At 39.7% G+C, this 12,496-nt stretch overlaps 2 protein-coding genes across 3 annotated transcripts; both read right to left on the bottom strand.

The window, feature by feature from the left end:
- Positions 1 to 7,162: 7,162 nt before the first annotated feature.
- LOC131692194 (acyl carrier protein, mitochondrial) lies at positions 7,163 to 8,321 on the bottom strand. Of its 2 annotated transcripts, none has more exons than XM_058979103.1 (3): positions 8,023 to 8,321; positions 7,815 to 7,922; positions 7,163 to 7,490 (listed from the first exon to the last, which is right to left on the bottom strand). In XM_058979103.1, the coding sequence occupies exons 1-3, from the start codon at positions 8,176 to 8,178 to the stop codon at positions 7,311 to 7,313; spliced, it is 444 nt and encodes a 147-aa protein (XP_058835086.1). In that variant the 5' UTR covers positions 8,179 to 8,321; the 3' UTR covers positions 7,163 to 7,310. The 2 variants fall into 2 exon arrangements, with proteins under 2 accessions (XP_058835086.1, XP_058835085.1); XM_058979102.1 differs by lacking the exon at positions 7,815 to 7,922 and adding an exon at positions 7,644 to 7,769 and having other exon boundaries at positions 8,023 to 8,320.
- A 1,060-nt stretch (positions 8,322 to 9,381) lies between these two features.
- LOC131692658 (WD repeat-containing protein 74) lies at positions 9,382 to 10,852 on the bottom strand. The gene is made up of 4 exons (XM_058979821.1): positions 10,670 to 10,852; positions 10,379 to 10,610; positions 9,556 to 10,323; positions 9,382 to 9,495 (listed from the first exon to the last, which is right to left on the bottom strand). Exons 1-4 carry the CDS (start codon positions 10,755 to 10,757, stop codon positions 9,402 to 9,404), a joined length of 1,182 nt encoding a protein of 393 aa, XP_058835804.1. The 5' UTR covers positions 10,758 to 10,852; the 3' UTR covers positions 9,382 to 9,401.
- Between the last annotated feature and the right edge of the window lie 1,644 nt (positions 10,853 to 12,496).

Genomic DNA, 12,496 nt, shown 5'->3' with positions numbered 1-12,496 from the left:
CGTCATTCGCTAGCGGAGTTATGGTTACTGCTCTAAAGCCCAGTAACCTGCAGTTTGTATGCACATGACAGTGCTTCTTGTTTGAGGTGTATGTGTAATGATTCGATATATAGAAGTGCCTCAAGAGCAGCAGTCGGAGTTGTGGTGAAAGCACCAGTCAACGCCATGAGCGCCATTTTTTGCAGATGGTTTAGCTTTGACTGGACTGCCATCACCTCTCCCCGCTGCCACTACACAAGGCATCGGTATAACAGTATTGGACGTACAACTATCGTGTAAATCCAATAGAATTTAGGTTTGAGACTCCAAGTCTTTCCAAAAGTTCGTCTGCATTGCTCGAAGGCCATGCACGCTTTCTTCACTCTGAACTCAACTATTCAGTTTGGAATCCAACATAACTCCAACGTATTTGACTTAATCTGCACAAAGTAGCTCAGAATCAAAGAACTGCAAAGGAGGAATCCCGGTTGTTATTCGCTTCTTCGTGAAAAGAACCATAGTTTTGCTTGGGTTAACTGATAATTTAAGTTTTCGACACCTTTGTTCGACAGCCCTTAATGCTTGTTGCATTAAGTCATATATTGTTCCGATGCAAAGTCCAAACTCATTGAGTTTCTCCAACAAGCCATCGGCAACCAAGTTTCATAACAAAGGTGACAGAACGCCACCCTGAGGACAACCGCAAATACTCAACTTCCGTATTCTCAGCCTGTCGCAGTGACAAGCAAAGTATGCGGTTACTAAGCATAGCGTTTATCCAACCCGAGATACATGCAGATATCCCATGACCGCGCGTCGCTTCCAGAATAGACTGGAAGGACACATTGTCAAAAGCACCCTCAATATCTAGGAATACACCCAAGCTAGATTGCTTGAGCGAGAAGGCTTTCTCAATGTAAACAACATCGTGAAGCAGAGTGATCGTGAATTTCCCACACTGATATGCATGTTGCATTTTGTGCAGTGGATATTCAACTAAACTAACGTTCCTGATGTGATGATCGATTAACTGTTCCAAAGCTTTCAGAAGAAAAGAACTTAAGCTAATAGGCCTAAAACTCTTGGCTTCTTCATAGCTTGATCGCCCCCATTTGGGAATAAATCTAGCAGTTATTTCACGCCATGCTTTCGGGATATACCCTTTAGCAAGACTGGAAAGCATAATCTTTTTCAAAACATGTTTCAGAATATCAAATCACTTTTGCAGTAGCACGGGAAGTAGCTAAAAGGGCAAACAGTGATAATAAATATCTCAAGCCTTGAGCGCAGTCCACTGGACCTAAACATAGATAACGAGAGAGATTTAGCCCGATCGATGCGAGGGAGAGGTGACAATCTGCTTATAGGAGACATTGGGGGTCGATAGGTCAATTAGGAGGTATTGGAGGCTGTGGCAGTGATCACGATACTGTTGGGATGACATCATCACAGTTCCTCGATGGCGCAGTGGTTAAAGCATCCAACTAGAGACTGGGAGATCGCAGGTTCGATTCCTGCTTGAGGATATATCTTTTCTCAGTATTTCCAATAAAAAGGGAAATTTTCCCTGATCAAATCCCGACGCAAATCCCGTGCGAAATCCCGTGACCCATTTCCCGAACTGTAAACTAACCATGCCGTAACTCGGGTGGCGGTGTGAAAACTGTCGAATAGGGGTTGAGAACAGCTTGAAGCAACATCTTATGTTGCTCCAAATGTATGTGATATCCAGGACTGACTTTGATAGTTCCATCGAGCCTAGTTTGCATACCGTACATAACTAGACTTACCGTTCTCCATTCACCCACATTACACCCTTTGCATACACATTCTATGTAAAAAATACCTAACCCCTACGTTGAGCTTTCGAGAGAATTTTTTAATTTTTCACGAAAAATTCTGTCTTTTTATGAGAAAAATAATCTCAACGTAGGGGTTAGGTATTTTTTTACATAGAATTTGTATACAAAGTTTGAAATAAAACGTTTAAGTAGTTTTTGAATGGCAGTTAACACTACAAAAGGCGTTTTCCAGAGACGTTCTACAAAAAGCTTCGTCGCCGAGTCGCTTGTCGATATTTTTGTATGGAAAAATTACAGAATGTTATTGAAATGATACATCTACCTATATAAATGTCAATGTTTGTATGTATATGATTTGTGGACTCCCAAACGACTTAACCGATTGCCGTCACAATAGTAGGCTTTTGTTATGGAGCGTGTTTGTGTGCTACTGGTTGGGGAAGATTCTCTTCCCGGCAGATGGCGCTTCGGAACAAATTGTGTTTTCCTCCTATTTCGTTGAAAGTCGCAGCAACGCGCGATGGGTATTAGCTAGTAATGTATAAGTTTTGATCAATTCCCAAATTTCATTTTCACAAACCCCCGCCCCACCCTTATTCTACCCCCCCCCCCCCCTCCACTTCATCAGAAGCTTAAATAGGAGTGTTATTGTGCTCTACGAAGGATTGCAAATTACACTCGTTCGCAAGGCTAAATACAGCTGAATATAATGGCATTTTCGTTTTTGACAGTGCGCTACATCGGTGTAGTACACTCATACAAACATGGGTGTAATCAGTCTATCTCTTTCTTGCACTACACCGGTGTAGCATCAGGAAAAAACGAAAACGCTATAAATCAGAACGGATTACAACGCATCAGAATAAAACAAACTTAAATTTGTCATAAAAGCAATCCTTTATAACGCAGATAATGGTGAACACTTCACGATAACAGATGAATAGTATTTTTTTTTTATAATTCGATCGTGAACCGACAAATGGGCGAAACTAACAAATGTACACAAACAGAGATTTGATTAATATCTGAAAGAGGAGTAAAAATACTTTATAAACAATATAAAAAGTCATTTATAAATATTTCACACTTCATGAAAATCAATAAAAAACAAAACGGCGGATCCGACTTTCAACTGTAAACAAAATGCCAGGCGGGTTACGCCTCTGCATTTCTAAGGTAGTGTATACAGGCGAAATTGACAGCATCATTGTTTACAAGGTCCGTAAACAGAATCGCCCTAAACAAAAACCAAGTGCTTGTTACGCCCAGGGGGAATAACAAATTTTCCCCTCCAGCGAGCACGGCGAAAGCCACATTTGATTTTTGGCGACACTGCAGGGCGAAATTGAGAGTCGTTAAAACAAGAGGGCGACTCGAAAATGGCCTAATCAACATTTCATAACAACACTCGGCGAAATAATCTGTTTCAATTTTATCAACGAAAACGTTATTATATAAAACATTTTAGTTATGCTTCCGAAAACTAGTATTGTTTCAAAGTGTTTCAATACATTTGAAAGCGCAGTATGCAAACACTGTTAAAATACGATTTAATTTTCAGAACCGAATTTTCAAAGCTGTTTTTCTCGATACGATATCATTGCGACTTCGGCCCTTTGGTCGATTCATGATCGAATTAATAAATTTATTTAGGCCCAAAAGCGGTAGCTCGACGAGTCGGATTGTTTGTTTTTTTTACAATAAATAAAAAAACAGCTAAATTTTTGGTCTCGTTCAGGAGCAGCTTTCTGCTGCGTGTTGAGATCCTTTTTCTAGGGGGCGAAATATTGCCAGTGTTGTCCGCAAGTTGAGGTTCATTTCGTTTGTCTTCTTTCGCGTTATCGTTCACGTCCATGTCCTCATCCGTACTACTTTCCTGCTGCTCGCAGTCGGATGTTCCAGTTTGTGTTTTACTCTTAAGGGTCGTTTTAGTATGTTCGTTATCGGCATTCGTTTCGTTGTTGTTGTTGCTGGTTGATGGTGCTTGATCCATAGATGTTGGTTTTGCAGCTGTTAGTGGTTTAGCGTAAGATGGTTGTGTGCTGATTTCAGTTGGATTTGAGTTTTCCTTAACAGTTTCTACGCAAGGTTTTCCGAGGTGCAGCTTCTTCGTGCAGAACTGGCACGTAGGAATTTGCCCTGGGTACGTGACTAGTGATGTCTGTTGAATGAGAGCATCGACCCTTCCTTACACTGTGAAGCTTAAGTAAGGGACCGTTCATAAACCACGTAGACCGAAATTTGAGAATTTTTAACCCCCCCCCCCCCTCCCCCCTAGTAGACCTTAGTAGACTTTTACCAACCCCCCTCCCCCCCGCCAAAAGTCTACGTAGACCTTTAATTTTTTTTTCGCAGGAAATGTGAATTTGGCAAGAAGCACATTATAATGTTCAGTTAAAAATAAGCGTTCAGATTTATTTCAAGCTTTTTAAATATTAAAGAAAGATTTGTCACATTGGTTATTTGTCTATGATTGATCAAATCAATTAATACCGATTCAAGGTGCTTTCCAACGTTTATGTAGCGGAATACTTCTTTTCAAGGTTAGTCACTCAAATATATGTAAAAAGATACATTGCTATAACTAGCTTAAATTTTGGCCGAAGTGCGACCTACACCAACAATGCAGAATTGCTGAAAACTTTTTGAGCCTTACTGGTGCATTCAAAATTGTTAAATTATAAGAAACAATTACAAATTAATACTGTCGATGTGTACTATCATCTAGACTACAATAATAAACCAAACATGCACACAAATGTGAACAAATTTCAATATTGCTAAGATAATAAGATAATCTAAATTGCCTTATTTGATTACGGGAACGAAGCTATTTAAATCTTCCCAAAAATATTTATATTTCTTATATAATTAATAGCCGTATCACCTTAGAGTATTATAGCAAAGTATCAAAGTTTAACTCCGAATATTTTCGAAGATAAATATAGTAGAGCCGGTTTGCACGGAGTTGCATAGGGTCAAGACGTAAAATTTAACGGGTGTTTAAAGATTTTGAAATCAGTGTAAATGATTGCAAGAGAAGCTGATTAACTCGAGTAAACACTTTGTTGTAGAAGTTTAACTACACTACTGCTTTAACCACCGAAATTATTAAATAAAAATAAAAAAAATAATCTACTTATTGTTAAAAATCGGGTGTTTTGTTGTTACAATGCTTAACTTTGAAATTTTTTTTAACTTTTTATGGTTCATGCATTTAATGGTCCATGCATGTCTGTTAACTAGTGGTGCTTCAGATGATTTCACAGTCAAAATCTTCCGACGAGAGGAATTTTTGGCGATCGTCTTTGGAACTGTCATTATGTATTATTCCCAGTTCAAAACTATATCAAAATATACGCAAGAAACAAAAACGTGTGAGGTTGTCCAAAAAAAATCGTGGGTTCTGGGTTGAGTGGTCGCTTAACGAGTAGTTACCTCAATAGTGTACTAGCTCTGAAGTTTCTGCATAAATACTGAATAGACCGATATTTTAAATACAACTCTCTTTAAATCCCATTCATAATTAGTAATACGAGAATAACAAAAAATAAAAGTCTACGTAGACTTTTTCAAAGACCCCCCCCTCCCCCCTCGTAGACTTTTGCCAGACCCCCCCCCCGTCCCCCCTATGAGTTTACGTGGTTTATGAACGGCCCCTAAGAGGGAATTGGCTTGGTCACACGCATTCTCACCACACGAACACCGTTAGGGATGCCCGGGAAAAAATTCCTCCATGTATCATGTGCAACGGAGTCTACTTCTCCGTATTTTTGCAAGCATTTTTTAATCGCGCCGCCAAATCATGGACCCGAACTTCTACAGCGCCGTTCTCGATGTATACGGGAATGCTATATTTAACATTGCCGCATTCGGCGGTGTGCTGCATGTTGTTTCGCGAGGCGAATGACTCAGCTTGGTTAATGTTGTTGAACGAAATCAGCACGCAATGTTTGATATGATGCATTTGTAGAGTTTTCACTTCACTTTTAATAACCGTTCCACTTCCCGAATGGCTGGTCTTACGGGGCATTTTGAAAAATCAACAGCAACACAGTTCGGCCGCATCTGGGTTGCTTTTTACTGGGCACCGTCACTCATCACTATATCGTACAGTAGGTATAGGCTATTGTTATATGGACTGCTTGTGTGATAGGCACCGATTGATTTTTAGGTAGAATTGACTGTTTCACTTGCGCGGGACGATTTTTTGCTTCTGCTCAGGGCGAGATGTGAAGACAAACTGAGATGAATAGTAGAACACTGCTTATTATTAAATTGATTTATCTTTATCAAGTTTTTTTTTTCGAGAATTGCTTAAAGCGGACGTAAGAACTTCACGATCGCATGTATCATCGAGAAGGGTTTGAGGGTTTGTACGTTAATGTGCTCGATCGCGTGGGCGTTTGAACGTCGCGCGTGCTATCGTGTATGTAACTTCGCGTGTATAAATTCTATTTTATAACTGTGTGTCCATTCGCATATGCGCGTGTTTTATTAGATGATCCCACGCCGACGGTGAATCTGATACTTAGGATAAAAAGGTATTTTGGCCCACTTTAGGACATAGTTTTTGAATTTTGCGAATAAGACATATAAAGACTGCAAAGGTTGGTAAATATACTAATGCACAACATCGGCTTACATCTGCCCATCAATACAGATCTCATAAGAACGTACCTACTTGTGGAGTGGGCAGTAGGATGTACGGCCTCTAGCAAAAGCAAGTATCGGACTAACCATTCCTTCCCCTTTCCCTTCGCTATCTACGTTCGGGCCTGGTCGGCGCCGGTATTGATCAATAAACACTTTCAGATTACCAGGAGTTGCATATTGAAAGATGTTTCGCTACTCCCAAGCATAATTATCTACTTATTCCCTGTGCAACTTCAGCTAGTGCAGATCGATAACGGAGTACCAGCCAGGGGTGGTCGCACAAGCTCAAGCTGGAAATCAGGGGTAGAATCACGAATGCTGATTCCGATTCCTACAAGAGTCGGTAAATATTCGACAAAGAAAGTTTTGAAGAACATTCGACAGTGCACTATCGGTTCCAATAAATTGTCACAAATCATTGCCAATACACATGATAAGAATCTTAAACTCCTTTGACCGACTTGCAGTTTAAAATTTTCGTCAGTTCCAATGTGTAGATTCGGGATACGGGTGCTTTTGTAGCATCTCAACCAGTTTTGTATGAATTAGTTTGCTGTAAAAAGTGACAAAATGCTAAATTCCCAATTTAAGCCATAAATCACGAAGAGGCAGGTTAGCAGGCATTTTTAGTGAAAAACATAAAAAATCGTATCGCCGCAAAAAAGGAACAGATGGTAATTAACATCACAAGGGTCTGTTCTATTTCAGTACGTAAACTCCTTGACTATGGTTGGTAGCTATGCAACCCAAACTGAGTCGAAAGTTCTGTATTTGTTTATTTTAAACTAAAGCCTACAGTGTATTTCTTTCCTTGTTTATTATATGTAGCTATCAAGCAGCAAACAAATCAACCGGGTGGGCAAATTTCACCCTTTATTCATAGATATCTTCCTTGTCTGCAACGTACTGCACGACATCAGCCGGTCTGAAAAGTTTCTCTGCATCGCCATCGGGAATCTCGAAACCAAACTCATCTTCCATGGCCATTATCACTTCTACGTGGTCCAATGAATCTAAACCAAGATCGTTTATGAAATGCGACTCCAGGGTCAGCTGCAATGAACAAAAATAAGGCTGAGATATGTGTATTATGTATATCTCTATCCGTATGGCAGATCGGTCGGCAACCGAAGGCACGATCTTAGACTAGGCTGTTAAATCAATTGAATCCCAACAACTGCACAGTCGTCAACCTTGCTCACGTACCTTCTCCGGGTTGACCTTATCGTAGAGCTTCAACACAAGCAGAACACGTTCCTTGATCAGCTGCAGTGTGAGTGGTTCCTTAGCACTATAGCTTCTAGTGAACTCGAGTTGCCAACGACCGATTTGCTTTGTTTGGAAGAGACAGAAGGAAAAACAGAAACATTAGCGTACCTTATCGGCAGTAACTTTATCGTAGGCAGCCACAACTTTCAAAACTCGTTCCCGAACCTCTGCCAGCTTAGGCTTAGAGGAATAAAGTCGCACCAAGCTTTTACTATTCTGCTTTTTAAGAAATCCCAAACGAATGACGAATAGAATAAAAATAATCAAATGTTACATAAACGTCCCTCTTTAATCTAGTCCAAATCGGTCAACTAACCTCAAAGTTACTCAGGAGCTGTTGGGGCTGCACCAGGAACCTTTGATTACAATTTGACTGCTGTGGTGCAGACGAGATAGAACGGATAGCGATTGATCGAAGCAGCTGCGAATTGCGGCAAACTAATCCACGAACAGTGTGCACTAGAGATGCCATCGTGCGAATCTGGATTTTCCGTTGGCCGGCGGATTTTCAAGACTAGCAAATGCACGGATTAACACTCGGCAGGAGAAATTCACGAGACTTCGTAATATTCTTCCAGAAGTACGGATCAACTTGGCTAGATAAGTTATATAATTTTGAAACGCGATGACAGTTCGCGAAAGGTGCCGGTTTGGCTGCGTACTTCTTCAATCAGTGGTTGATTTGACAATGAAGGTTGTCCAATTAATTTTTTTCAGTTTCTACAGTAAAGAACACTGGATTAGGATTGTCGCTTGTGGTGCAGTACCTCTTTCGCTCTCACAGAGCGTTTATTACTTTGAAAGTGATATACCACGATATATAACTGCCAAACCAAGTACCAAACTGATAATCACTCTACTACAGTGAAAGAGAAAGATAAAACGGTATACTAGCGACAATACCAACCTAGTCTTCTGCAACTACTGTTTCTACGTTCACAAACTATTCTGGGTGCAGTTGAAACTTGAAATAGTGAACTTGCGTCTTTTGACTTTTCTCCTAAATTCAGCGTGCAGAACTAAAGCGCAACTGGTTTCGAAGATGCGCAAGTTGATTCTCTAACATGTACACAAGATGCGCATTAGTTGCCCTCTCTGTAAATAGGGAAAAACAAAAAGCCGCAAGTTCAATTTTTCGATTTTCAACTGCGACCAGAATATCTATCTGTATATATAAAAGTCAATGTTTGTATGTATATAATTTATAGACTCCGAAACGGCTTAATCGATTGCCATCAAAATTTATACATAGTAGGAATTTGTTATGGAGCGTGTTTGTGTGCTATTTGTTGGGGATTATCTGTCCGCCAGATGGCGCTTCGGAACAAATTGTGTTTTCCTCATATTCGGTTGAAAGTCGCATCAACGCACGATGGGTATTAGCTAGTAAATATTAAACGGAAGACGGCCTAGATCGTCATGTGTGTCATGAATGACCGAATTCTGGTAGAGATAGAGGGGAACTGCAGAATGTGAGCAAGCTGAGGTATGGGTCGTTCATATTGCCTAGAAAAGATTATCTTTAAGCGATGTGGACAATTTGATCGTTACGTGCTGTACTATGAAATGTTCCCCACAAGTCAGTTACAGAAGACAGTGCAACAATCTATAATTTATATGAACAAACATAAACTACAATGTTTCTTTAAGTTCTAACATTAAATCTTACTCCAGGAATTCACTCGACAACGACATTTATTCATTATTTCGTTTTTTCTTCGGAATCTTTGGCTTCGACCGACTGTGGGTTTCCGATTCCATTTTGCGCTTTTTCGTAGCCGACTTTTCTCTACAAAATAAAAAAAATTAGGACTAAAATAAAATTAATTTCAATATTATTGGTACTCACTTCACGGTTTGCATTTTTGCAAATAAATCTTCATACTCGGAATCTACTTCATCTTTTTCATTTTCTTCTACAAGAATTAAATCATCATCTTCCTCTGCTTCGACCACTCGATCTTTGTATTCTGTACACAAAATTCGAGTTGGTTTTGATTTGACGTAGCATTGATACACCATCGCCGTTTTCAGAACGTTGTGTACTCGAACATATCGATCCAAACAGGACGTAAACAGATAGCTCCCAGTAGCATCTAATCCAACACTGGTCACCGTTCCTGTGAATCCTTTGTACACATGGACATGATTTTTCATTTTTCGAATATCGAAAGCCCGCGTTCCAACCGTTGTCGTTCCTGCATACAGATACCTTTCATGTCCAGCAAGACATGTAAAGGATAACTGATCATCAGGTGGAGAGTAGTTCTGCACTGGACGTCGCTGTGTGCCTCTTAAATCGTACACACGCACATATCCGTACCGTGAGCACGATGCGATAGTGTTCCGATCCAGAAAAAGAATGTCATTCTCCCAAACTGGTTGCTCTAGTTCTAGCATATCCTTCCTGACATTTTTGGCGGCAAACGTTACTTTCTGTGTTTCTAAATCCCACACTTTGATAATTTGCTTCAGGTTCTTTCCGCCTGTCACCATTAGGTTCTGATCTCCACGACAGATTCGAAGCTTGGCAAGGTTTTCTCCTACAGAAAATTCAGTCGTCTCTGGATACTTAACGATCTTCACCGTGCCTTTGTCTATCCCGGCAACTATACAGCTAAAATGGGTAACGATATTATGGATTTATTTTATCCCTATAACCATGAACATACCCATTCGACCTTCCGAGTCCAACAACCTCTCCATTACCTGCCTCAAAGCTGGAGGCTGTAACTTCACTATCAGAATTAAATACCTTCACGTAGTGATTCGCGCGTCCAAGCAATATTTCCGTGTGCTCATCGTTGCCAAATTCCATACACGTTACTTTGGATGTTTTATCCAACGTTTCAATTGGTTGTAGATTTGTCTGCCTGTATGGATCATCTTGAAAAGGCTCGAGCTCTAAAAAAACAAAGCATTTATAAACAATATACACGTGGTGATAAGACCCGTTAAATCACTTTTGAACGATCCTGTGTGAGTTCCAACGTAAATCACGTGCTTCCCACTATAAGAGGAGCATTTGGCATTGCTTGTAGAGAATTTCATTGCTTTATGACGATGTTCTACAGATTATTTTCAGGAATACTTAAATTTTCGATTTTTACGATTCAGCGTAAACGTAAATACCGCAAAAACACGCGAGAAGCAACTGACAACGCTGTCAAATTGTGACGCCGAGTGAGCCGTTTCTCATCTGCAAGTCAACTGTGACATTGTGCATCACGTTAGCCCTTCAATTTGACGTCACTCGATGGCAGGGATGCCAAGTTTTTTTTCAGGGAGCCTGGAATGTTTGTAAAAAATCGAATTGTTTCGATACTCTAAGGCTGTTCGCAACGTTTGTTTTTGTTTCGGTCGCACTCCAACAACTCGACGAAATGCTGAATTATCTCGAGATAGACAATAGTTTCTGACGATTATAACGCTGATACGAGCTGCAAAGTGTAACAATAATCGCCATTGAGAAGATGAGGACGTAAGCTTAAGCTTTTTAATAGCATTAGTAGTGCCAATATAAGGCTTTCAAATTTGACATTTGTGCACTGGTGCTATATAATAGCATTAGTACTGCAGAAACGAGCTGTCAATTTTTGCACAGTAATAGCACTATATTTCGCCTTTTCTGGCATAATACCAGCATTATATCAGTATTTAGGGCTTCACAGCTCTAAAGGGCTGCTTTATATGTGGATATAAAGCAGATATTAGGCTACGTTATAATGCTTACTGGTTACTTGGGTTATGAATTTTTATTTTGACGGAAAGAAATGCATTTAATTTCGCTGATTTTTAAAAATGCATCACAAGTGATCTGCCCCTAGGTAAGAACTGTCCTTCAATGGTGAGTAAACAACGTAAGAACCATACTTCAATGGTGATACGTGGGATCGAAAAGGTAACAATCACCGAACGGGCGATACTGTCATTCAGTCGGTTTATATAGTGAAAACAATATTTTATTTAATAATTCTAAACACTTGATGAAGCTTTGATTTTCGATCGCTGAGTCGCACAATCTAGAAAGTAAAAAACACAATGGTTTTTCGAATTAATCTAATTAATTTTTTTGGCTTGCGGCGAAAACAATTCGAAGCGTACATTCCTTTCAAATTTTATTTTCAAAACAAATAATTAACGAAGTATGTGATTCTCGTGTGATTTATTCATTTTTTGATTGAGTAAATATTTCGACAAACATATGATTAGGGCGTATAAGCCAACTGTCAAAATTTACTTCGAGTGAAAATTCCAGACAAACGATTACTCGTCAATCACAGATGTGGGTGTCGTGAATTTCCGATGGACTGTACGAGTTCTCCATAGCGGTTGCTTCTTCTCGCGTCAAACGAGTAAACAAAACTCATTAAATGCTGTGAACTGTGTTCGAGCAGTAAGGGTTTATCCGGAATTTCCCTTCAAAGATAAATTTGACAGTTGGTTTTTACGCCGTAAATAATTTCTCGACAAACATATGATTAGATTTCGGTTTAGGGCGTATAAGCCAACTGTCGGTCAAACCGCCACTTATCAATTGTCTGACTTGTAAAATACACATACTGCGACGTCGCATTATTATACTCTTACCCACCCCTTAATTCCAAAAGTTGTTTGTTTGCCTCATAATTCGACACTTTTGACACTTGGCTGATTGACCATTGTATGAAATGCCTTAACCTCACAAATTTGACAAGTGCTGGTCCTGTTGTTTACAGTTCGGACTTACTAAATTTGGATTCCATTAAAATAAGCTTAGTGCTAATAATTAATTCCCAACCAATTTTACC

The sequence above is a fragment of the Topomyia yanbarensis genome, chromosome 3, assembly GCF_030247195.1.
Source record: "Topomyia yanbarensis strain Yona2022 chromosome 3, ASM3024719v1, whole genome shotgun sequence".
Lineage (NCBI taxonomy): Eukaryota > Metazoa > Arthropoda > Insecta > Diptera > Culicidae > Topomyia > Topomyia yanbarensis.
The sequence above is the reverse complement of the archived record's forward strand: the minus strand, read 5'-3'. Positions and strand labels throughout refer to the sequence as shown.

What these genes read in the sequence shown, in the direction of transcription:
- LOC131692194 (XM_058979102.1), bottom strand. Translation starts at nt 8,178, where the DNA reads ATGGCATCTCTAGTGCACACTGTTCGTGGATTAGTTTGCCGCAATTCG. An exon ending in AGCTCCTGAGTAACTTTGAG is followed by an intron (nt 7,770 to 8,022) that starts GTTAGTTGACCG and finishes TTCCAAACAAAG; the next exon opens with CAAATCGGTCGTTGGCAACT. An exon ending in ATAAGGTCAACCCGGAGAAG is followed by an intron (nt 7,491 to 7,643) that starts GTACGTGAGCAA and finishes TGTTCATTGCAG; the next exon opens with CTGACCCTGGAGTCGCATTT.
- LOC131692658 (XM_058979821.1), bottom strand. Translation starts at nt 10,757, where the DNA reads ATGAAATTCTCTACAAGCAATGCCAAATGCTCCTCTTATAGTGGGAAG. An exon ending in GGACTCGGAAGGTCGAATGG is followed by an intron (nt 10,324 to 10,378) that starts GTATGTTCATGG and finishes TACCCATTTTAG; the next exon opens with CTGTATAGTTGCCGGGATAG. An exon ending in GCAAAAATGCAAACCGTGAA is followed by an intron (nt 9,496 to 9,555) that starts GTGAGTACCAAT and finishes TTTATTTTGTAG; the next exon opens with AGAAAAGTCGGCTACGAAAA.